Genomic DNA, 22,660 nt, shown 5'->3' with positions numbered 1-22,660 from the left:
GAAGTAAGCTATACTAGCAAAAGCACTCTTACAATGGTATAAATGTCAACATTTAGGGCTTTTGATGGCTTAGAAGTGTTGTAAAAACACCATATCCTTCTTTTACATTGGTATATCAGCAAAGGTATAGACATGGCCTCATTCACCTGGAGAAAGAAGGAAAGTATGCAGCAGTACTTGAGGCACTACCTGGTGTAACAACTATTATATTGACAGGTTTCAAAGTAGCAGCCGTGTTAGTCTGTATTCGCAAAAAGAAAAGGAGGACTTGTGGCACCTCAGCGACTAACCAATTTATTTGAGCATGAGCTTTCGTGAGCTACAGCTCACTTCATCGGATGCATACCGTGGAAACTGCAGCAGACATTATATACACACAGAGATCATGAAACAATACCTCCTCCCACCCCACTGTCCTGCTGGTAATAGCTTATCTAAAGTGATCATCAAGTTGGGCCATTTCCAGCAGGAGAGTGAGTTTGTGTGTGTGGTTTTTGGAGGGGGATGAGAGGGTGAGAGAACCTGGATTTGTGCAGGAAATGGCCCACCTTGATTATCATGCACATTGTGAAGAGAGTTGTCACTTTGGATGGGCTATTACCAGCAGGAGAGTGAGTTTGTGGGGGGAGCGGGGGGGGGTGGAGGGTGAGAAAACCTGGATTTGTGCTGGAAACGGCCCAACTTGATGATCACTTTAGATAAGCTATTACCAGTAGGACAGTGGGGTGGGAGGAGGTATTGTTTCATGGTCTCTGTGTATATAATGTCTGCTGCAGTTTCCACGGTATGCATCCGATGAAGTGAGCTGTAGCTCACGAAAGCTCATGCTCAAATAAATTGGTTAGTCTCTAAGGTGCCACAAGTACTCCTTTTAACTATTATATTGCAAGCAGTTAAGATGCCACTTAGCCCATTCACGCTGGAGCGAGCGTGTGGATTTTTTTTTAAGCCCTGCCTAGAAGCAAATGACTTTTTTATATAAAGAATTTAATCAAGTGAGGGTACATCTACACTTGGAGCAGCACAGAGTGGAGACGTTGCATGCCCAGCTAGCATGTGTATAAATAATAAACTCTGAGGCACAGCTTATGTGAATAGCGTAGAGTGCCTTTCACACCTGAACCTGGGGTATATACCCTACAGGGCTCTCTACATGCCCAAGCAGAACCTCTCATATGTACACTGCTATTTTTAGCAGTGTAGTATCCTGCTGCCTCTCCCCTTCTAGGGCCTTTCTGTGCTGCTGGAGTCTTTGGGTATGTCTACACTGCAAAAAATAAAACCCTGCAGCAGCAAGTCTGAGCCTAGGTCAACTGACTCAGGCTCAGGAAGTGGGGCTAAAAATAGCACTGTAGACAGTTGAGCTCAGGCTGGAGCCTGGGATCTGAGATCCTCCTCCCTCAATGGATTTCAGAGTCCAGGCTCCATCCTGAACCCAAATGTTTATACTCCTATTTTTAGCCCTGTAGCACAAGCCCAATGAGCCCAAGTCAATTGACCCAAGCTCTGAGACTTGCTGTTGCAGGTCTTTTTGCAGTGTAGATATATCCTTTCATTGCAGCGGGGAAAGGCTCCAGCAGCTTCACCTGCTTTGCGTAACTACAGACCATGAGTGTGGACACAGCCTGCTTTTCACTGCTGCACGTAGCTACATGTACACTGAAGCTGTAAACAAGGTCTGAAAGAAGTGTTCCTTTGTTCTCCCCAGAAAGAATAAAGTTATATATTAATGGACTTGTATTACTCCTTTCACTGAAGGGTGTGTTTTTAACTTAAAAGTTACACATTTATACTCCTGACTGGTGTATTAGTCATTGATGTTGAGCCCTGATCCAGAGTAGCTGAACTGTGTATATTTCCATCAGGTACGCCTGCCTTTGTTGCCTATTTGTTTCCTTATGGGCGTTGTGGCAAAAGAAGAGATCATCAAGCAGAATCTAAAATGTAGAGATTTACTGGATGAAGCAAGAAACTACCACCTTCACCTGAGCAGCAGGGCAGTGCCAGACTTCGAGTATTCCATCCGCACAACACCAAGGAATGAGACTGCTGGTAATTAAATGGGGATCTGATGTTCCCGTTCTGAGGAAGAGTGTAGGGGAATCTGCGTAGGGATAGGTAGTGCAGAGTAAATTGTTTATGATCTAATTAATGTTTCAAGAAGAAGTGAGTAGGTGCAGTGCATAGCTTTTAGCACCAGTTTAATTAAATTAGCTTAAAATACTAGTTTAACTAGATCAAATGTAAATATTCTAGGCAAGGCTTGCAGAAAGCATATTAATGTGCTAGGAACTGTACAGGAAACCAAAGATACTCAAGCCCTACAAAGTTTACTTCCTGGGGAGAAAAACATATTGCTCCTTTTGAACAGTTAATTGACCACAAAGCAATAAGTTGCCTTTTACAAAGTGCTCTGAGTTATGCAGATTAGACCGCAAATTCTGATCTAGAAATCCAATTAGATGTAATAGAAGAAATATGGCTATCTCCCCAGTCAAATAACTAAAGTGACTAAAATCCCATTATGTTTTTGGAGTCTGATTAGCAGTCTCTGCAATAATGTTGACAGTCATTTTGCATGTTAAAATGCATGGTTCTTGCCAGCTGAAAGGTCAGGTAATTGCCACAAATGAAGAAGTGTAGCTGTATTTAATTGGGTATGGGTCCTGCTTTTGAGCAGGGGGTTGGACTAGATGACCTCCTGAGGTCCCTTCCAACCCTGATATTCTATGATTGAATGTGACCCAAGAGGGAGGAGAAAAAAGTGCTTGTCTTCAGTTAATTTTGTATGCTAATCCATTCTCAGTAAAAATATTGCCCATGTTTTGTTGGCTAATCATGCAGAGGCCAGTATTTACTCTTTATATCTTCTCCTTCAGGTGTACTATTTTGTGTTGGTGGTCGCGGTGGATCAGGTGACCCATTTCGCAGCATTGAATGCTACTCTATAAACAAAAACAACTGGTTCTTTGGTCCTGAAATGAACAGCAGGAGAAGACATGTGGGTGTAATCTCTGTGGGAGGTTAGTAACAACATAACCTTGTACGAATATTTTTTTTTCTTCTGCAGTAACTTAATTGTTCATACTAACAATAAGAAAAGCCTGTCCCATATCATAGCTAAATTACTTGACGTGTTTGCTTACTAAAGAGCTATTTTTCAGGTCTGAAAACATTCCTGTGTTGTTAAAACACCAATCTGAGAACACATTTGTTCTAGTGAGACTACTGCTCACTGTCCACAGCCTGTGGCTCATTACTTACAGTCATGTATAGTTTCATTTTTCTTTTTTCCTCAGAGAGGAATAGTGTGAGCACATAACTGTAAGCCAGTTTTTCTGAGTTCTGAAACTGACTTCCTTTCATTTGGGCAAATCATGTAGCCCATAATTTTCCAAGACTGCCATTAATTTTGGTAACTCAATTTTTGAGTGCTCAACTTGATACTTAGAGCCAAGAAGCCACAACAGTTGAGTTGCTCTTCCCCAATATGTTACGTTCCTGCAACAGAACCAGTGGAAAACAGCTTTTCAGATAGCATACGTTCCTTTGTGCCTCCAAATATTAAACTACTTTGTTTAAAAGAATTTGGTATTTTGTTTAGAGGCTGAAAAATTCAGCCAGCCTGTGGCATGTTGTTTTTAATATGAAAAGGGAAGATCTCAGATTAAGATGTTAATATGTCCTATAAAAACAGCTGTTAATGCAAATCTCTGTTTTAAAGACTGTGTATATTCTTATACTACAGATTCTTAACCTTCAAATCTTATTCTTGCAACTGAAAAGCGTGCTGCTACTTTGGAAATAACTTGTGCCTGTATATTTCCCACTGTTTGTGGTGATCTTGTGTGTCAGGGAACACTTGGGTTTCCAACCACCCATTAAATCAAAATGCTTCTCTGTTCTTCAGGTAAAGTCTATGCAGTAGGTGGGCATGATGGAAATGAACATTTAGGCAGCATGGAAATGTTTGATCCTGTCGCTAATAAGTGGATGATGAAAGCATCAATGAACACCAAGAGGTAAATCTCCCTTAAACAAAAAAGGAGCAAGTAATTCTTTTAGAAAATAATCCAGAAGTTATTGCAGTCTAGTTTTTGATCCACCCCTTTCTGCATACCATTTTTAAAAAAAAATTCTTAGGGTTTCAACAGACCATTCTTCGGTTTTTGGTCGTTCTGGGTTTACGAATGCAAGCTGGTTGCTCTTGCAGTCAGCTGCTGCCTATTTTCTTTTGCTTGGGCGGGGGTTTGAAATTGACAAAAATCTTGTTTTGAAATTATTGCCAATCTTAATCCTTCGCCAGCTACAGAAAAAGATACTTTGCTCACTACTTGCAGGTACATTCTGTATTGTTTATGTCCTGTATAACAGTATACCAAGATTTCAGTGCAGGGTTGTGTTGTGGAGTATTCATAATGCTATTCCCGCCCCCAAAATCATTAATTTAAATGACACTTATTTATATATTCCTACTGGACTAGTGTAACACTTTAAAGAGCAGACAGGCAAAAATAAAGTCTGCCTCAGTGTGTAATGAAATGAATCTCATATGCACATTAGAGCATTACTGGTGATGTAAAATGTATAATGTTCCTTTACATCAGCCTCCAGCTACTGTATTGTTTGTAAACTTAATAAAAAGCAGATTGGATTTTCTTAATTACTTAGTAGTTGTAACATTGGATCAAAGGATATATTATCAGACATAGTACCCAAAAAGCAGTTTGGAAATAAACTGCATATAAAGATAAAATATTTAGTATTATTTTTTTTTCAGATAACTTCCCCCTGCTAGTTGTGACTAGCTTCCTTTCACTTCCTCAGCATACTTTTGGTTTTCTGAGTTAACTGTGGATAAAAATAACTAAATGTTCTGGTGTAGGAATCTAATGACTAAGAGTGCAGATTGCTTTTTGAGAGAGACATGCAGAAGCCACAAGCTTAATTAGATATAAAACTGCTATTTTACACTTATTTTGGTGAGAATTTTTTAAACTGCTTTAACTGAGGTTTCTGTTTTTCTTCTTACTGAATCTCTATTAAAAACCGCCACCCTTACTTTTACTTTAAACCTCCATAACTTGAAGTCTAAGGAAAATATTTTTCTAAAAAAAAATTTAAGTCTTCTATCAGAAGCTTACACTTAATGGGTAGAGTGAAGTACTGGGGCATGTCTGAGTCCTGAAACATTCGGCTACTGTGACTTAAACAGGAAAGCACAAAGCCACTTTGAAAGAACCAAGAATCTGGGTCATCAGCTTGCTTCTCTGATACTGTTAGGGCTCAGATGAGCCCTTCAAGCTTTTGTGGCACTTCCTGTGAAGCACCGTAGTAAGAGGAGTGGTTATTGTACTGTGTCGTAGCCTCTGTGGTGTAACCTGAAGAAGCAGTTGCAAGATTGCAGGACCTTCTTTTGTGGGGGAAAAATAATTTTTCTTCCGTCTTGAGGTACTGTCAGTTCCCTGCAGTCAGAGGGCAGGGAATGGGGGCAGTCACGAAGGAGAGGAGGGGTTGGATGGGGTAGCAGGGGGCAGTCAGGGGTGGGAGTCCCGGAGGGGCCGTCAGGGAACAGGGGGGATTGGAGGGGGCAGGAGTCCCGGGGGGGGGGGGGGGGGGAGGGCACAGCAGTGTGGAAGGTCGGATAGGGGGCAGGGGCTGGGCCACACCTGGCTGTTTGGGGAGGCACAGCCTCCCCTAACTGTCCCTCCCTATAATTTCCAAAACCTGATGCGGCCCTCAGGCCAAAAAGTTTGCCTGCCCCTGTTTTAAATAGATCATTTAGCTTTCATAGGTAACTGTTCTACATGCAACAATGTAGCTTTCAGACTAGTCATGATTCAAAAGCCAAGAAGGAAACTTTAACTAAAGAACTAAACTTCTGGATTTGATCTACTGCATAAGAAAGAAACTGAAAAAGAGTGAGGAATAGTGCTGAAACACTCTACAGCTACACCATAGCAACAGCTAACACATGATTCATGCAGTTACATGCTAACTAACTGCTAGCACCAACTCTTCTGTTCCTAGAATCCTATTGCTTTTTTTTAAACATTTGTTTTACACTGCAGTGGATTAAATCCTAAATAGTACCTTGTTCCAACATTGGTTTTTGGATTGTGTGATTAGATTGTAGCTGAAAGGGTAGCTGCCTGCCATAAATTAAGACCAGCTAGCTTTTCAAGTTAAGACAACACTAACTTACTTCTAGTGGGACTCTGGATGAGGGCAGGGCTTTGTTCTAGGGGATCCTGAGGCAGGTTTGGCGCCTTAGGGTAGGTACACCCTCTGAAAATGAAGTAGTCTACTTTATGAAGCTGCTACTGCACCAACAGTCAACTTGCTACAGTTATTGATCAAAGAAATTTTTAAGTTCCTTCATTTCCCTTTTGGTTTGCATTACACTTTATTTCCTTTTTCAGAGTAGCAGCCATGTTAGTCTGTATTCACAAAACGAAAAGGAGTACCTGTGGCACCTTAGAGACTAACCAATTTATTTGAGCATAAGCTTTCGTGAGCTACAGCTCACTTCATCCACAGTATGCATCCGATGAAGTGAGCTGTAGCTCACGAAAGCTTATGCTCAAATAAATGTTAGCCTCTAAGGCAACACAAAGTGCTCCTTTTCTTTTTACTTTATTTCCTGTATTTTGAAACAGTTGCCAGTCAGAGAAAATTGCACTTGGTCTAACTGGCTTTGCCTAGTACCTTCAAGGATATAATCAAGTGTTGATGATATGATTTTATTAGGAGAGGAATTGCTCTAGCCTCCCTTGGTGGACCCATTTATGCCATAGGAGGGTTAGATGACAACACTTGCTTCAGTGATGTGGAGAGATATGACATTGAATCTGATCGATGGAGTGGAGTAGCGTCAATGAATACGCCCAGAGGAGGAGTTGGCTCAGTGGCCCTTGTGGTAAGTTAATGCTTCCTTCTGAGTCAGTATTGAAACAATGCCTTGGCTTGCTATGAGGAGGCACTGGTCTAATGAAGGGGAGTCTTTCAAAGAAGACTTAAAACTGAGGCACTGACCACTTATAACCTTAGAAATACTGTGCAGTTTCTGAAAAAGTTCAGGGTGTTAACATCAGTGTTCCAGCCAAACTCCAGTGTATGGATTTACATTGTCATAACATTCAAAGTACTGTAGTGATCCTGTGATCAGTAGGTTGGCACTCCCAAAACAACTCTTCAATTATGGCCAAAACGTGACATATTATGTAAAAGAGAGAAGGTTATGGATATCATTTTAAGCGTCAGATTTATCATAGCTGCTGTGTTAAACATACTGTGCCTGATGCACCACTGACTTCCACATTTGTTGCGTAATGGATGGAATAGTCTACCAAATAGGATTTCTTCATTCACTCAGCTGCAGGTAGCATTTTGCACCAACATAAATGACTACGCAAGGTGCAAAGCATTGGAAAAAGCAGGTCCACTACAACTTTGTAACAGTTCCAGAGCACTTCATACGTATATAAACACAAATAATTTCACTCACCGGTGAAATTTAGCCTGCAATATGGCATCTTTATTAACATTACATAACAGCTGAAGACAGGAAATAAATACTATTTCTAATTAAGACAGCAGATGGATTTAGGTAGGCAAAATGTAACATTAAATGAATGATACAATGTGACACTTGGTAGTAGTGCTAAAATGTAACTTTCTTTTTTCTACTGTTTTCAAAGTCCATGTATTATTTCAGATATTCCCTCTTTTTTCTTTTTTTAAAAACAGTGCTAGCACAAATCAGTCACTGTGTTTGCCCATGGAAAAACAAATGTCTTTCAGGGGGTTGTGTACAGAAAAATTGTGGAGAGGTAAATTGTGAAATAAATTTACTTGGCTGTATTTTTAACTTCTTGGTCATGATTGTAGTACAAGCATTCTGCACGGTACAAATATGTGATCCTTGGGATTGACAGCCATTCCAGGATCAGTGCATATTCCTAAACAATCACTGCTCATTTAAAAAAAAAAAAAAATCTCTGAAAAGGAACTGGGTGATGCAGTGTGATGTTGAATTTTACTACAAAAGTACTATTGACTTTTCATAGGAAAGGCTAGTTCTATGCATGAAACGTCTCTGCTCAATCTTCTTTCAGAACTATGTGTATGCTGTTGGTGGCAATGATGGTGTAGCTTCTCTCTCCAGCGTAGAGAGATATAACCCCCATCTGGATAAGTGGATAGAAGTGAAAGAGATGGGTCAACGAAGAGCTGGCAATGGGGTTAGTGAACTCCATGGTTGCTTATACGTTGTAGGTAAGTAGGAGTGTTTCTTCCTAATTGATAGAAGAGACACTTTGTCCTATAAAAATGTGGATTGTGACTGAGAATGAAGCTGTTTCAACATAAAAAATGCTGTTATAATGTATAGAAAGTTAAAAATCTAAGTACTTTATAAACTTTTAAGCGCCTTCCAGGAGAATTAAAAAAAAAAATACTCATGCATCTCGGTAAACCAAAAAAATGACCTGCTCTGTCCTAATTCTGGCTCTCTCTTATCCCTTGCCTTAAAATCAGGTCAGCACAGTCTGGAATGCTATTGCTATAAAGGAGAAGATTCTTTTGGCTGCTGACAAGATACTCGCTTTAAGGGCTGGCAGCTTTGGGGTGAAAGTCTGAATCTGTCATTCAGAGCATACTGTAATACTTATTCCTCCCCATCCCCCACCAGTATTTATAAATAGGCAGGGGAGGGGGAAAGTGTCAGGATGGAGAACTGCGATATGAATAAGTTCCATGGGGGTTAAATTTATTCTACTACACTTAAGGTATTTGTGATTTATTTAGTTGGATCTGGGGCAGCTGGAGTCTGAGACTAGGTGGCCTTTGAACATTAAACAAATCTAAAAATTAACCCCTACTTAATTTTTTCAGTTCAGACACAGTGTTTGCTCTGAGCCCCTTGACAATTCATTAAAGCTAGTCAATGCTTCCCAGTGGTAGAGATGAGTGGTGCAATTAGCTGTGCATTTCACAATATACCATGGACAGTTACAGAACATGTGCTCACTTGGTTTTTTTGAAATTTAAAAGTGAAGCTTTCATGTAAGACACTAGTGTGATCTTAATTAATACCAGATTCATTGCACAGTGATTTTTACCCCTACTGTTTAGAAAATATAGAAGTACATCATAGTATAATTTCCCCTTTAAAAATAGACCCTGAGACATGTACATGTATCTCACACCTTTTCATTTGTTCACTGTGTGCCTGAGTTCAATAGTTTCTTCAGATTTATAGACTTTTAAAAACTTTTCTTTACTGCTTCACATTGAGTTCTGTTTTCCAAACTAAACTATACCTAATTTGTTTGTTTAATTGTGCATACATACCATAGAATTGCAATATGAATCACAAGATCACCAACTAAATGAAATTTTACATAATCTTAACTGGCCCGAGTTTTAATCTAACTTTGTCAGTGAGATTTTAAAAAATGACCTTGCTAACAGATTCTTAATATCGCCTTCTCTTTAAAACACAGAATCCCTTTCCCCTAACCCCCACTTTTTTTTTTTTTTTGAAAACCATACCTTTGTAGTGTTTACTATTTAGAAGTGAGGTAGGAAGTGGTAGAAAAGGGTATGTGGTGTAGTTTTAGAGTTGAAGTGGCACTTACAGAAGCAATACAACTGTGGAAGAAACACAGCAGAGTAGTTCAGCACTGATGTTCAGAGCTGCATATGGGGTACAACTTCATGAGTGCTTTTAGTTAGTTGACAGTATGCTTGGATCTAAAGCAGATTGCAGCACTTACTGACATTTATTTTCTGGCATGTTATGAAATGTTGACTAGCTTGAGTAGTCTGCAAAAGAGAGACAGCCAGAACATTCCTTAAGTAGAAAGGACACGCATGACTACAAGCCTGTATGCATGTAAATCTACAGTTGAAGAAACCAAAACGTCCAGAAGGTTCAGTAAGTCTTTATGGTATGGATTAACCGAAATAACATGGTGAAAGTTGTAGTGCATAGAGATGAGTCTCTGGCCTTAATGAATCCTTTAAGAGAATCTCTGGGTAATTACAGCAGGTCCTGTTGGGAGTCCCTTATAGTTTAGTTTCATTGCATATTGATATTTAACTCCTGATGATTTCCATTTGGTTATTAAGTACTTACATGCACTCTTTTCTTCCTTTGTCTCTAGAAAAGCCAATGTACTTGTTCACTGCTTGCTCATTTTCATTGTACATATTGGTATCCTTTATAGAATAGGAAATATTCTCATCAAGAGTAAGTTTAGCCCCATTTTATTCTGAGAATTACTATATGCATGTGCTGAGGAAACAAGCACAAGGACTCTCAACAATCTTTGGGGAGAAGAGTTAAAAACAAACAGCAAGAGGTGGTCTTATGATCACTGTGCCACAGTGGCCAAAGTTTTCAAATGTAAGGGCCTAAAATTAAAGCACCGCAAGCAGTCTGTCTATTCAGAGGTGGTGAGCACCTGCCACTTCCTTTAACTTTTACACCTCTGAAAACTTAAGGCACACACTGCTACCTAAATATTGATTTTAGGTACTTAACTTCAGGCACCCATGTTTGAAAAATGTGGCCATTGTACAGCCAACCAGTTGAATATTATGCAGTCTGAATACTGGACTCCAGCATTACTAAAATCTCCCTCCTAACAAACAGTAATGTAATGTCTTTCTTTGTAGGTGGCTTTGATGACAACTCTCCATTGAGCTCTGTTGAAAGGTTTGATCCTCGCAGTAACAAATGGGAGTATGTAGCAGAACTTACAACCCCCAGGGGTGGAGTTGGCATAGCAACACTAATGGGTAAAATTTTTGCAGTTGGTGGTCATAATGGCAATGCATACCTGAACACAGTGGAAGCCTTTGATCCAGAGATGAACAGGTAATTCTGAGTTAGATGAAGACAGGTGATGATGGCTTCATGTATACAGTGTAGAATCACTGTGGCCCTTAAACTAGGAAAGTTATTTGAATAATTTTTCTCCTTTATCTCAGTATGCTACTCCAGATAGTGGGTAGCAAGAAATAATGCAGGTTTTTAATATCTTGTAAAATAAGCTATCATGACTGAGCACGTGATTATCCTCAACAGGTAACTGAGCAATTTTACTCAGTGACAGCTGAGGGATATTTAATGCAAATCCTAGACTTGTCGAATTACCTGAAAGTGTATTTTTAAAAGTGCTGTCTTGTATGGACTAAGTGCATACATCCAACAACAAATAATCTAGTTACATTAATGGATATAAAGAATTCAGTTTTCTCTAGGAACGTAGTTCAAATCTAGGATTGAGGTTCTAATTATAATGTATTTAGTGATTTCACATTAGTCTCTACTAGAAAGGAGACTGATCTCAAACACCACAAATTGGCACTTTAGGCCCAGCCTTCAGTCTCTCTCATCGTGTTAGCAGTTGTGGCTTAAGCCATATGTCATTGAAAAGGTAACTCTTGTGCAGCCTTTCATTAGTCTCTGATTTGACCTATGACCTTAGTGATCATGTTAGACAAAACTATTACTTCAAAAAAGTTTGACATGGTTTTATGAAAATTTATGGCCATGGATGGCTCCGATCTTCATGGAGGCTGCTGTCTTCCATATAAAGAATCCCATCTGTTTATCACCTTGAATAAGTAGAAAGGGCACTAAACTGCTCTTGTTTTTTGGGGGTAAAATTAATATGTATTTAAGAATAAATACTTAATTTTTCTTGATATGCAGATGAATACACTTATTAATGTGCTCCCTCTATACCTTTGGCTTTTTTTCTCACTTACAAGTTCATACCTCCCATCTCCTCACTGAGGCATAGGAAGCTTCTCTCGTCAGAGTATGATAAATAAGATTAGTGTAAGGCAAAATTGGATTAATCCAATGAATTTATTAGCCTAGTTTCATTACTTCTCCATGCCTGAGAGACTTTATTTTCAATAAGGAGCTAGCTGGTAAGGAAATTACACCTAACTCTCTCTGGCCTCAAAATGTAGTTGGGTGCAGAAAAGAGGAAAATAATTTATAAGTACAACATTTCAAGAGTAAGGTGGATGCAATTCTTCAAAGTTATGAGTAAATGTAGATTTGTTTTAAATTAAGTGGTAAAACATTCAAACTAATGTTCCCCTTAAATTAATACAATGGAGGCCTCATTTCTCCTAGAGAGAATGTACCAACTTTAATTAAGATATTGGGGGTAGAGAACTTTTCAAGGGAAAAAAACTAACACCTCCCCTTGTCTTTCTTGCTTCACCATTTTCTCTAGGTGGGAGCTTGTTGGATCTGTTTCTCACTGCAGAGCTGGAGCAGGTGTAGCTGTGTGCTCTTGTCTTAGTAGTCAGATCCGTGATGTTGGTCAGGGATCCAACAATGTGGTTGATTGTATGTGAACTCAGATTCAAGCCCCGAGCAACTCTCCAGAATTTCAGAAGATCCTGATAAGACTCCAGGATGGAGGCACATGACGACAACAGCGTTGCTCTGGGGTTTTTAATTATTATCCTACATGGTAGATAAATACTGAATGACTCTTATGTGTGGTAACTATGAAAAGCTGAGTCCTAATTTTCAAGTTTTCTGACGTTTATCTGATTCAGAAAAGTCTGGGTAAACATGAAATAAGGACCCTGTTTTTTATTTGAAAGCAGATAGCCCTTTATAACTTTCTGAAGGTACAAAAAATATTTGAGGGGCATTAATCTGGAGCATTTATAATTACATAAAATATACATAGGCTGTGGTTAAAGAGTTGCACGTTGAGCCTTAAAACTACTTCCCTCCCGCCCACTCTCCCAAAAAACAAGAAAACTTTGATTCTAGGATACATACTGGAGTGTGTTTTTAATATGTACATTCTGATAAATACAAGAGCCTTTTAAAAAAAAAAAGCCTAGTTCTGTAGCACTTTAGACAGGAATAAAGCATCTTAACCCTTTGGAGGTTATTTTTCCTATTGTATACCTGAGGTTCAAGATATAGAGGTTCATTACCTGACTGTCAGGGGGCTGAGAAGCAGGCACTGAGCATCTCTGAAAATCAAATTAGTTGCTCTTGTTACAAAGCTGAGAATAAAATCCAGAGTTCTGGCCTGTTTATGTGGGATTTAGCCACTGGAACATGTCTCCTCTCTCATGCCTCCAGTTAACCCTATATTAAGAACCACCTTAAGAGTGAAAGCATGCGTGAGGCTTCCTGTATAACTGTCTTATTTTAATAGAAGTGATTTGTCTAGATAGGCACCGTTTACTGGTCCTTTCTTACAAATTACTGTATTCCTGAAAACAGGAATGCACAATGGGGAAGAAATCCCTTTTTCTAAATGTTATTTTCAGCTGCTTACATGTTCAGTTTTAGTAATCCAGTGATACGGTGTGAGGTTAGCGTCACTTTCAGGAAGAGTACAGATGTGATGGTTTCAGACACAAACAGGCTTACTTATCTTGTGGATATTCTAGTCTGAGCCCCAGAATGAAACAAAACTTCAAATGAAGAATTGCATCTGTTGGAGTCTAAAGTCTCTTTAAACAAAAGGAAGTTAGTAGCAACACAAGTGATACATCAAGGGATTAACAGTCTTTCCTAGTTGCAGTTTGTCTGTCAGATGCAGTGATAAATTCTAATTCAAAAATAGACCTAAACTGTGCTGTCATTAGACTGTTTCCCCACTGAAATACCAGGAACCTATATTTAAGCCATTAATCAGCTTTATTTAGTGTATAATTGTATATAAATATTTATTTAAAATTTGTTTAACTTTAAATGTGTTTGAGAACCTCTTTCAGGCTTTTCAAGATTACCACCTCAACCATTATTTATAACATGGTTCCTGCTGGTAAAACTGAGATGTTCATAGGAATTTTTTACATCTTGTGTAGGTGCTTGCCTTTGTCTCAGTAGCATGAAGTGGTACCCTCCTATTCAAACTGTCATCATTTTGTTGACTGATTTGCAGTTAAGGTTTAAGCAACTGCCTTTTGGGTAAGTCTGACCTTTTGATTTAACTTGACAGGACAGAATTGTTAAAACTTGAATTGCCTCAGTCTTAATGTTTAACAATTTTAAAGAGTGTTCTTCCATTGGGAGTTAATCTAGCTTCATTTTGGTGTGTAGCTTTATGTATTGGAATTGTATTTTTGATTATCCAGTGCTGACCATATAGTGGCCACCTCAGACATTAATCACTTATTTCCTCTTGGTTGATACTCTACATCAAATTAAAATACGGATGAGGGAGGTATATGGATACTCATAGAATTTCTTAGAGGGCACCATAACCTCAGTTGACTTGGCAGAAAACCAAACCAATGGTGAAGGGAAGAAATGGCAACACTGCATTGTACAAAGACTTTTAATATACGTGTGGAGAGCCTAAAATTCAAGAGCAGCTTGAGCAAAAGATTTTCACAGTCCTGAATTTTCTTGACAAGTTCAACAGTTAACTTAGGATAACTGTACAGTGTTAGGTATTGAAACACTTGTAGAGACTATGACAACAGGGTGGGGTTGGAGCAAAGTATGAGAATGAAAATCCTATATTTCTTAAAGAAATATTTATGTGGGTTATTCTGTATATTCCATGCCATACTAGGGAAGCTGTAGCTTTATCAGCAGTCCCAAAGCACTGCTTTAGTATTGCACTAACATGTTTTAAAACTGTTTTGTATTTCAAATTGATTGTAGTCTGGATATTCAGTGGACAAAATGCAGAATGGACTGGTGTAATTATACTGAAATATATGGAGGTTGCAATAAAATATATTTGTACTTCAAGCTATTACTCTATTTAATTCCTAGCATAACTAGAACTCCCCCTAGGGATAGATATTAACAACTACACATATTTATCAAGTTGTTTAGAGCCCTTTTTCCTCCTTCTCAAGCCTGCATCTTTGGGGCCACACCCTTTCTGGCTAAGGAGAGCTAAATGGAGTGCAGCCTGCACCACCCCTAAACAGTTAGGTATCTGTACAACATGAAGTAGTGTTCTCTGCACCCAAGGTGACATCACAGCATGGGAGGCCTGGAGAGGAAGGGTGGCTTTACAGGTCACAGGTGTCAATGACAGCCCTGTGGGCCTGTCCACATTACAGCAGCCTTGTGTATGGACTGCAGCACTTCCACTGTGGCGTACAAACCCTAGCATGCAGGGTAAGTGGAACCTCAGAAGGTAGCTTTATAGCTGTCATCTGCTGTGCTTGCCTTGCCCTACGCCACAGCCCATACAGGGCTTTTAGAAACCCTTTACATCAATCCAGCCCTCTTACTTGATGTCAGGAGCTGGAGTACCCTGAAATGCTGTCCAGAGAGCTTCCTGCAGCACAATACAGCCACTTTGCTACCAGATCAACCAGCATTGGTGCTTTTCAATTTACATCCAACTCCACTTAGTTTCTGGCTTTTAATAAGCATTAAAACAGGCCGCTACTGGTACTGTTAGCAGCCCTTACTTATTTGCAGCTTCACTATTCTCAAAGTATGCAGATGTCTTTCCATTTTAAATGCATATTTGATTCTGCTTGCTGAAAGGAAGCAGGGAAATAAAGGCAGCTTTTAGTGGAAATAGAAATGATATGGGAACACATTTCTTACCAATTATTGCCCTGACTGGGGAAGATTGAATTAAAGTCAAATGTAGCTAAATTTAAAACAGTTAAGTGACAACTAAATCTGGTGGTTTGATAAGAGAACCCTTTATTCCTTATTCTAGCTCATCCATACTTGATTAAGGAAGACAGTTGGATCATTTCTATTTAATCTACCAGAGGTGAGGATAGCAGAAAACTCTAAACTAAACAGAGCGGAATTAGTCTGGAGCAAGGGATGCTCTCTCCCTGCCCCCAAGCTTTTAAAACAAAACTATTTTTATATAGTGATCATCTGCAGGTTAAAATAATTCTGGATGTTTTATATGAAGTGTCTCTTCCTTTTTAATTCTCACCAAGTCTCATTTCACAATGCTGAGTGAACAACCACAGCTCTGTCAGAGAAGCATTTTCTTTAAAGAAAACTGTTGCTGTGTATATCCACATTGTGGGCTTAAATTTCAAGGTGAGGCAGACTTGGTAAGGTAGGTGTCTTAGGCCTGGGATATTACACGTGTGAGTGGTGGGGGGTTGGTGACATTTTCATTCTAGCAGAAGTCAGTGTACATGTAGTGACACCAGCCAAAAAAAAAGCATTTTTGGTAGTACAGCCTCTTTTTGCAGAGGGGGGAGGGGGGGAGGAGACAACTGATGGAAATTATCCTAGGAAAAAGTATGTCTACAGTAGAAAGATATGCCAGTATAGGCATAGTGGCAAACTTTTTCTAGTGTAGGCCTGGCCTTAAAAATACAGCAGTTGAAAATGTGATCGTGAAGTAATTGCCCTTTTTATAATTTTGGGGAGAACAAATATTTACTTGGGGCAATGAATGTGTGAGCTTAATGGAACAACTCACGTGCATGAAGGTATTCATGCATGTTTGCAGTAGCAGAGGGAGTGATGTAACTCAAATCTGGGAAATACTGTTCCACCTTTTTTGCTCTCACATGAGTAAGTTCAGAATCATGCTGCAAAACTGGCTTCTCAGACATCTAAACAAGGCAGAAGACAGTGCTGGTGGTTGCTTTACTGTGGTTTTTAAGTCAGAAAGAAGATTGAGTAGCCTCTAGTGGCAGCAGTTGCCTATGACTATTAACTTACGTTATTTGGGGCCTCAGCTCTTTGCAAAAACAAATGCATGGAGAGAAAATTGCCGGACTAACAAGAAAACAAAGTCAGTTTTAATTTAAGCAGAGAGTTACTATAAAAAGCTAAGAAGAGAAGCGCTTACTGTTGTAGAACCAAATTGCCCCCTCTTTCACAATGTGCTGTTTCCAGGCCCCAGACTTATCCATTCCCAAGAAATACTTATCTCCTGAATGCAAAAACGAGTCAGTTTTCAGATATCAGCCTGTTATAAGTGCCATGACACATGGAAACTACCAAGAGCAAAAAGCTAAACTGCAATTACTTTGCTGAAAAATCCTTTTCAAATCATCCACGTAGGATCAAAAGCTAGCTGAATATTTACCTTAGATAATTGACTATAATGCATATGCTTTTTAATGGATACAGACAAATATGAGTGCCCAGCATAACAGGAGCCTTGCTGAATGTTTTAACAAGGTGTACCAGGTAAGGGGGAAGAGAACATTTTAGTTGCATAAGTCATGGAGGGATCATAATAGACAAGTCAGAAACAAAGTCAGAATTTTGCTCCTGTGTAGAGCAAAACATGTGGAAGTTGGAATCATAGGGCCAGATTCTCAACTGAAGTCAGTGGAGCTACACCAGTTCGTGCCATCTGAGGATCTAGCCCCACGGTCTATAGGAATACTTCTATCTTCCATGTTTACCTTTTCATAACTCAAATTATTGTACCTGTTTAAATATTACCTCGTGCTGCTTCCAGGAAACCCAGTGAATCAAATAAGATAGGGAACTCCTTTTAACTGCCCTCAGGAGAAAGAGCTCACCTTAACCAGTACACACCATCTACAAGAAGTAGTGAGGGAAAGCAGTGAAGCCAGAGCCATGAGTGGCGGAGAAATTACTTAACTGAGTGGTCCTGCATGAAGTCGAGCCAGCATCTAACGCTTCCTGCTCAAAGGACAGCATGACTTATCTGTGCTGAATGCAGAATTTATGCACAGGTTTTGATCCTTTCGAGAGTCCAAAAGAGCTGTAGTCACAAATGGAAACAGATGCTGCATGGCCCTGCGTAGGCTTGGGGATAGATCCTGTAAATGGAACGGCACAGGTGGGACCCTACAGCCATGTGGAACCCCACTGCTCTCAATGGGGCCCACTACAAGTCCAGTAGTGCACACACATGCAATAAATTACAGGAGTGGGCCTGGAGTCAGACATTCCCATTTTATAGTAAAACCACACTTCAGTGTAGTGTGGTTTTATTTATGAACACTTAGAAACACACTTTACAGTTGGCCAGCTAAATGGTATTCCACCAAGTCCTCCGTATGAATGCACTGGTTGTGTTGAAACCCCCTTTAAGCTATTTCAGCTCAAACATTAACGTCGGTCTTAACTGCGGTGCAATGCCAGAACAGCAACTTTTGCAGGAACTGTTGCTCCTTGGAACATCAGTGCAAACTTCCCCAAATAGTTCAGTCGGAGTGATTTCATTTAGTTCTTCCCTGGCTGGAAGTTGATATGACGCAATAGTCCCACACAAGCTTGAATAACCTTAAGAAAATTGTCACAAAAATACCCCCAACAACCTTGTAAAAGTCATTTCATATTGTAACTGGGTTGCTTACCTTACCGGTTGCTGCCTCAGTTTTCCTCAGAGTAGCAGGCAGTCTCCTCCTGGGGGATAAGTGATTGGGGTTTAGCCATCTGGGCAAACCTCAGAATTCTTCCACTTTCGGTGACTAACCAAACAAAACAGCCCTTCTCCCGGTTAATAATGCAAGGTTGCTCTCCATGGGCTGAATGGTCTTCGCCCATCCCAAACCCAGCTTTTTATTTACCCTGTTGACTCAGGTGTAACTCCATAGTGTGATCAGCTCTTCCCCAGGATTCAGAAGTTATAAATCTGACTTCCCCAGACCCAGTAAATAGTCTTTTGCCCTCATCAAGCTTAATGGATCCTTACCTTGATGCTACAGGGTTGAAAGAATTGCTTCTTCCCTTGCTAGAAGCCCCCAAATAAAGACTTACCACTGAGCCTCCAGCCCACACCAGTCTTATATTGCTTCAGGCCTGTTCCTTCTTGACTCACCGCTTCCACAAGCTCCCTTTTAGTCCTGTCTCCTCACAGGTTTTTTTCCACAGCCTTCCGTCAGGGCTCCCTGGACAAGAGCTCTTCTCTTGGATTCAGCACCTCCTGCAGCTCTCTCACTTGAGAGCTATAGAGAGCTCCTTATATAGTCTGGTAGTCACATGATGCTTCTCGATCACCTGATCTCTCCCAGGCTACATCTTCTGGGCTCCCTATAGGCAACATTTCTCAGCAATCCATTGCTTTTAAAGGCTGAGCCCTCTTAGCCCCCATTCTTAAAGGCACACACATTTTCAGATTTCCCTCAATCCTCTTGGTCCTGTGAACATACAAAACTAGTCAAGTTTAACCAGGTGAAGTTTTCCTTTTTGAATAAAAAACTTTTGAAGCAACTTCTGTTAGGGGTCCTGCAACCCTTTCTGAATATATGGAAGATTAAATTTCTGCTCCAAGATAGATTTGAAAATTAAATTCTTCATCTCTGCCAGTTCAGAGCACCTTAGTGACAACTATTCAGTTAGATTCTTGAGCATTTCAGTTTTTCTGTGAATTATTTAAGTCCCTATCCTTGAGAAGGGGGCCCTGATAGAGCTACAGCAACCTGTTTCCATTTTCTCCATTTGATCCTTTCATACTGGATTACAGTGAACCAATTTTTGATGCAAGACTCACTAATAGAAAGTGAAAGAATCTGAGGTTCAAGGATTTGATTAGCTCTTAATCAAAAGAAATCCCTATGACAACGTACACTTTTATGTGTTTATGAAACACTGTTTGGACTAGCCAGCCTACTCACATACGAGGTACAAGAAGCAACAGCTCATAAGGTATTCAATGATATGGGATAGATGCATAGCTTTCAAAGCAGAGAGAGAAGTGAGCTGTAGCTCACAAAAGCTCATGCTCAAATAAATCGGTTAGTCTCTAAGGTGCCACAAGTCCTCCTTTTCTTTTTGCGAATACAGACTAACACGGCTGCTACTCTGAAACTAGTAACTATAGTTCTGCATCAAGATTTGCCTGACTAAATCCTCACTCTTGGGAAGCTGCTACCCCCAACATGCGAGCTCAGGATCTTTTATTCGGTGGGACTGTGGTAAGCAGTGATTGCAGACCTATCCCCAGTGAGCAACTGCTCCCCTTCAGTCCCTTATTACTGAGTCCACAGTTTATCTCATAGGACTCAGGCCTTGTTGTCAAAATGATCTGCTTTATGTCTTGTGCCTCACATAGTTGTGAGTAACATGGCACCGACAACTGCATGTGTACCTTGCGGAGAGGCACAATCCTGACCAATGCTGCCTCTCTTTCAGCCTCAAGACCTAATGGACTGGAATTCTTACTTATGGAAGCAGTTCCTCTTGTCCTGTCGATTGATGCCAGTCTGGACCATCCTGCAGCGATGATAAGGGGGTCTTTGATACTGAAGTCTCATTTGCTTAATGTGCATGCCATACACCTGGTGAAGTGGGAGTTCCTCAGTTTCACAAGCTGGACAGCCGGGGTGGTACAGAGATCACCTCTGCACTTCATTGGGCTAAGAAGGCTGATGCCTGGACTCAGTGTTTAGCACTCTGTGCAGAGACTCCCTGCACAGAGTCTCCATCTGCCTGAGAAATGCAGGCCCCTGCTATGAGATCAGATATTTCTGAAAATGAGACAAATGCACTACAGAGCTGTAAAGCCATTTAATAGCTAGGAATGTATTTTATACGAACCCTTCCAGATTTACACTGAAGTGAAACCCTACAGAGAAAATGATAGGTAAAAAAATAATTTGAAACCCCCATAGTCTGTTTTCAATTAGCAGAGGACACTTTCCGTGGAAATGGATAGAGCAAACTGAAGACTTCAACAGTGACTTGTCTGCAGTAGAAACTCTTAGGGGTAGAAACTAAGTAATGCCAATGCTGTTTTAAAATAGTTCCCACAGATTTAAATTTCTAAAGATGGAATTAAAGATTTCAACTCTAAAGAAAAAAAATGTTTATATACACTTCTATAGATCCACAAAATAAGACTACCACTAACCCACTTTGCTATTATTTGGAAAGATATTTCAGGGCCCACTGTCATGCTGAGACACATAACAACCAGTAGAGGGGACTGATAAGCCACAACTACCGTAGAACTTCAGCATTACAACCAACAGAGTTACAGACTGACCGGTCAGCCACGCACCTCATTTGGGGTGGGGGGAAGGGAGGGAAGAAAAGCAAATATAACTTTTTACTGTTAATGAATTGCTAGCACAGAGAGGGGCTTTTTAAAAAGCCCCAACAAACCACAAGTATCATTATTGTTTAGAATAATTGGGGCTAAATTCTGACACCCTTACTTGAAGCCCTGACTTTTGCATAGCAGCTACTCGACACACAGTCCTATTAGATTTCAGAGTCAACTTGTGGACTCTTTGCAGAGTAAGGTACTGCATAAAGGGTCACAGAATCTGGCCATTGGCGAATTTTACAAACAGAGTTGAACTAAGTCTTGCTCAAGAACTGCTCATGTAACTAAAATTCAGTTGATTGTTGAAACTCAGAAGCCTTGGTATTCAAAGTTTTTGTGACTACACAGCTAAAATTACATGATATTGTTACTATTTCCTGATTGGATGACCTAACTTTTATAAATTATTATAAATTACTTCTGCTTCTACAAATTTTGTTTCTGGATTAAAGGAATCTCTGCTGTGAGCTTGAAATGTGCTATTTGGGAACAATTATATGAGTAGACAAATATTTGCAACAACGAACAACAAAGAGGAACAGGCCAAATCAAAACTCTGGTTTTAATCTGAGAAACTGTTTAAACAGGATTTTTTTTAATTACAGGTAAAACAAGTTTTGAAAAGTCTCAGCAAACCACCAATATTTCCATAAAATTGGTTTTTCATAATACTGGGCTTTAACTAGTCATCCAGTTGGTGATTCTAAGTAGCAAGTTCAGTATCTGGCAAAGAAAGTATAGGCGTCAGCAATACAGACTTTCCCTGATCTGCTCTGTGATCTAGAAACATCACATTGGTAGGAAAGGGAGAGCAGTTTGGTTTTTCCTTGCCAGTCCGTTCTTTGCCCTCTGAGCTGCTAACAAGGAAGCCCATTGTGCTAGAGGTTGGAGTGAGGTGATCACTGTTCCATTAGTGAGTGAGATTAATTTCAAATAGGCCAGTCAGTCAGTCATCAGATAATAATTCAGTCAATTAACCTGTTCGGCTTGGATTAGAACCAACAACTTGTAACTCCCTGTTGAATGCAGCTTAGTTTTAAAAGTGATTTCAGTCTACATTATTTTTTGTGGATGCTTTCTTCTGACACTTGGCATACAATTTTGCAAACCTAAGTCCTTTATTCTAGATGCTCCATTTTAATTCTCTTCTGGCTGCTTTTGCCACATCTGTATTTGTTTTGTGTGTTCTCTTGGCTGGAACTGGAAAAAGATATAGCAACGCTAGCCAGGAGATTTAACTTTTATTTGTAGTGTTTTCTTGGCTCTCTCAACAAGTTCAGTGCTGCTGTCACTTCTTGACATTTTAAAGAGACTCTTATTGGCTTCCTGGGTCAGTTTCATCTTCAATCTGTCCTAATAGAAAAAAGTATGCAGACAGCCACAGAATTTCCACCACAAGGGAAGGACTTGGCCTGCCAAAAGGGAGAGCAGAAGCTGTCATGCTTCATCATTTTAAAGTAACAAAAATAAAGTGGCTCTTTTTCCCCTTTCAACCTGTGTCCAGCAATTCGGTTTCATCTGAACTGGCTTAGACAAGTTCTAAAGATTTTCCACTGGAACTGTAACTTGATCTTTTAATTGTTGTGCAGAGCCTACATGAAGGGTTGCTGAAGCCAGTGTTCACATATTGCTAGAGGTCCCCTGGAGATAATAAAGCATGTGTGCTA

The 22,660-nt window shown here is 39.9% G+C and overlaps 1 protein-coding gene across 8 annotated transcripts in view; it reads left to right on the top strand.

The window, feature by feature from the left end:
- The window catches only part of KLHL8 (kelch like family member 8), a 57,950-nt gene that overhangs the window by 25,278 nt on the left and 10,012 nt on the right, over positions 1-22,660 (top strand). For 4 of the 8 annotated variants that reach the window (XM_048848180.2, XM_048848181.2, XM_048848179.2 and 1 more), the window contains exons 4-10: positions 1,866-2,052; positions 2,880-3,023; positions 3,911-4,022; positions 6,751-6,919; positions 8,118-8,277; positions 10,684-10,885; positions 12,264-14,767. In XM_048848180.2, coding sequence (XP_048704137.1) covers positions 1,866-2,052; positions 2,880-3,023; positions 3,911-4,022; positions 6,751-6,919; positions 8,118-8,277; positions 10,684-10,885; positions 12,264-12,387 — 1,098 coding nt within the window. In that variant the 3' untranslated portion in view covers positions 12,388-14,767. Of the gene's footprint in view, positions 1-1,865; positions 2,053-2,879; positions 3,024-3,910; positions 4,023-6,750; positions 6,920-8,117; positions 8,278-10,683; positions 10,886-12,263; positions 14,768-15,704; positions 15,762-19,729; positions 19,861-20,077; positions 21,469-22,660 lie in introns of those variants that run through there. The other 4 variants (XR_012668031.1, XR_012668030.1, XR_012668029.1 and 1 more) reach the window with 3 other exon arrangements.

This window comes from Caretta caretta, chromosome 4, assembly GCF_965140235.1.
Source record: "Caretta caretta isolate rCarCar2 chromosome 4, rCarCar1.hap1, whole genome shotgun sequence".
Taxonomy (NCBI): Eukaryota; Metazoa; Chordata; order Testudines; family Cheloniidae; genus Caretta; species Caretta caretta.
Note: the sequence above shows the minus strand (reverse complement) of the source record. Positions and strands in the feature narration are given on the sequence as shown.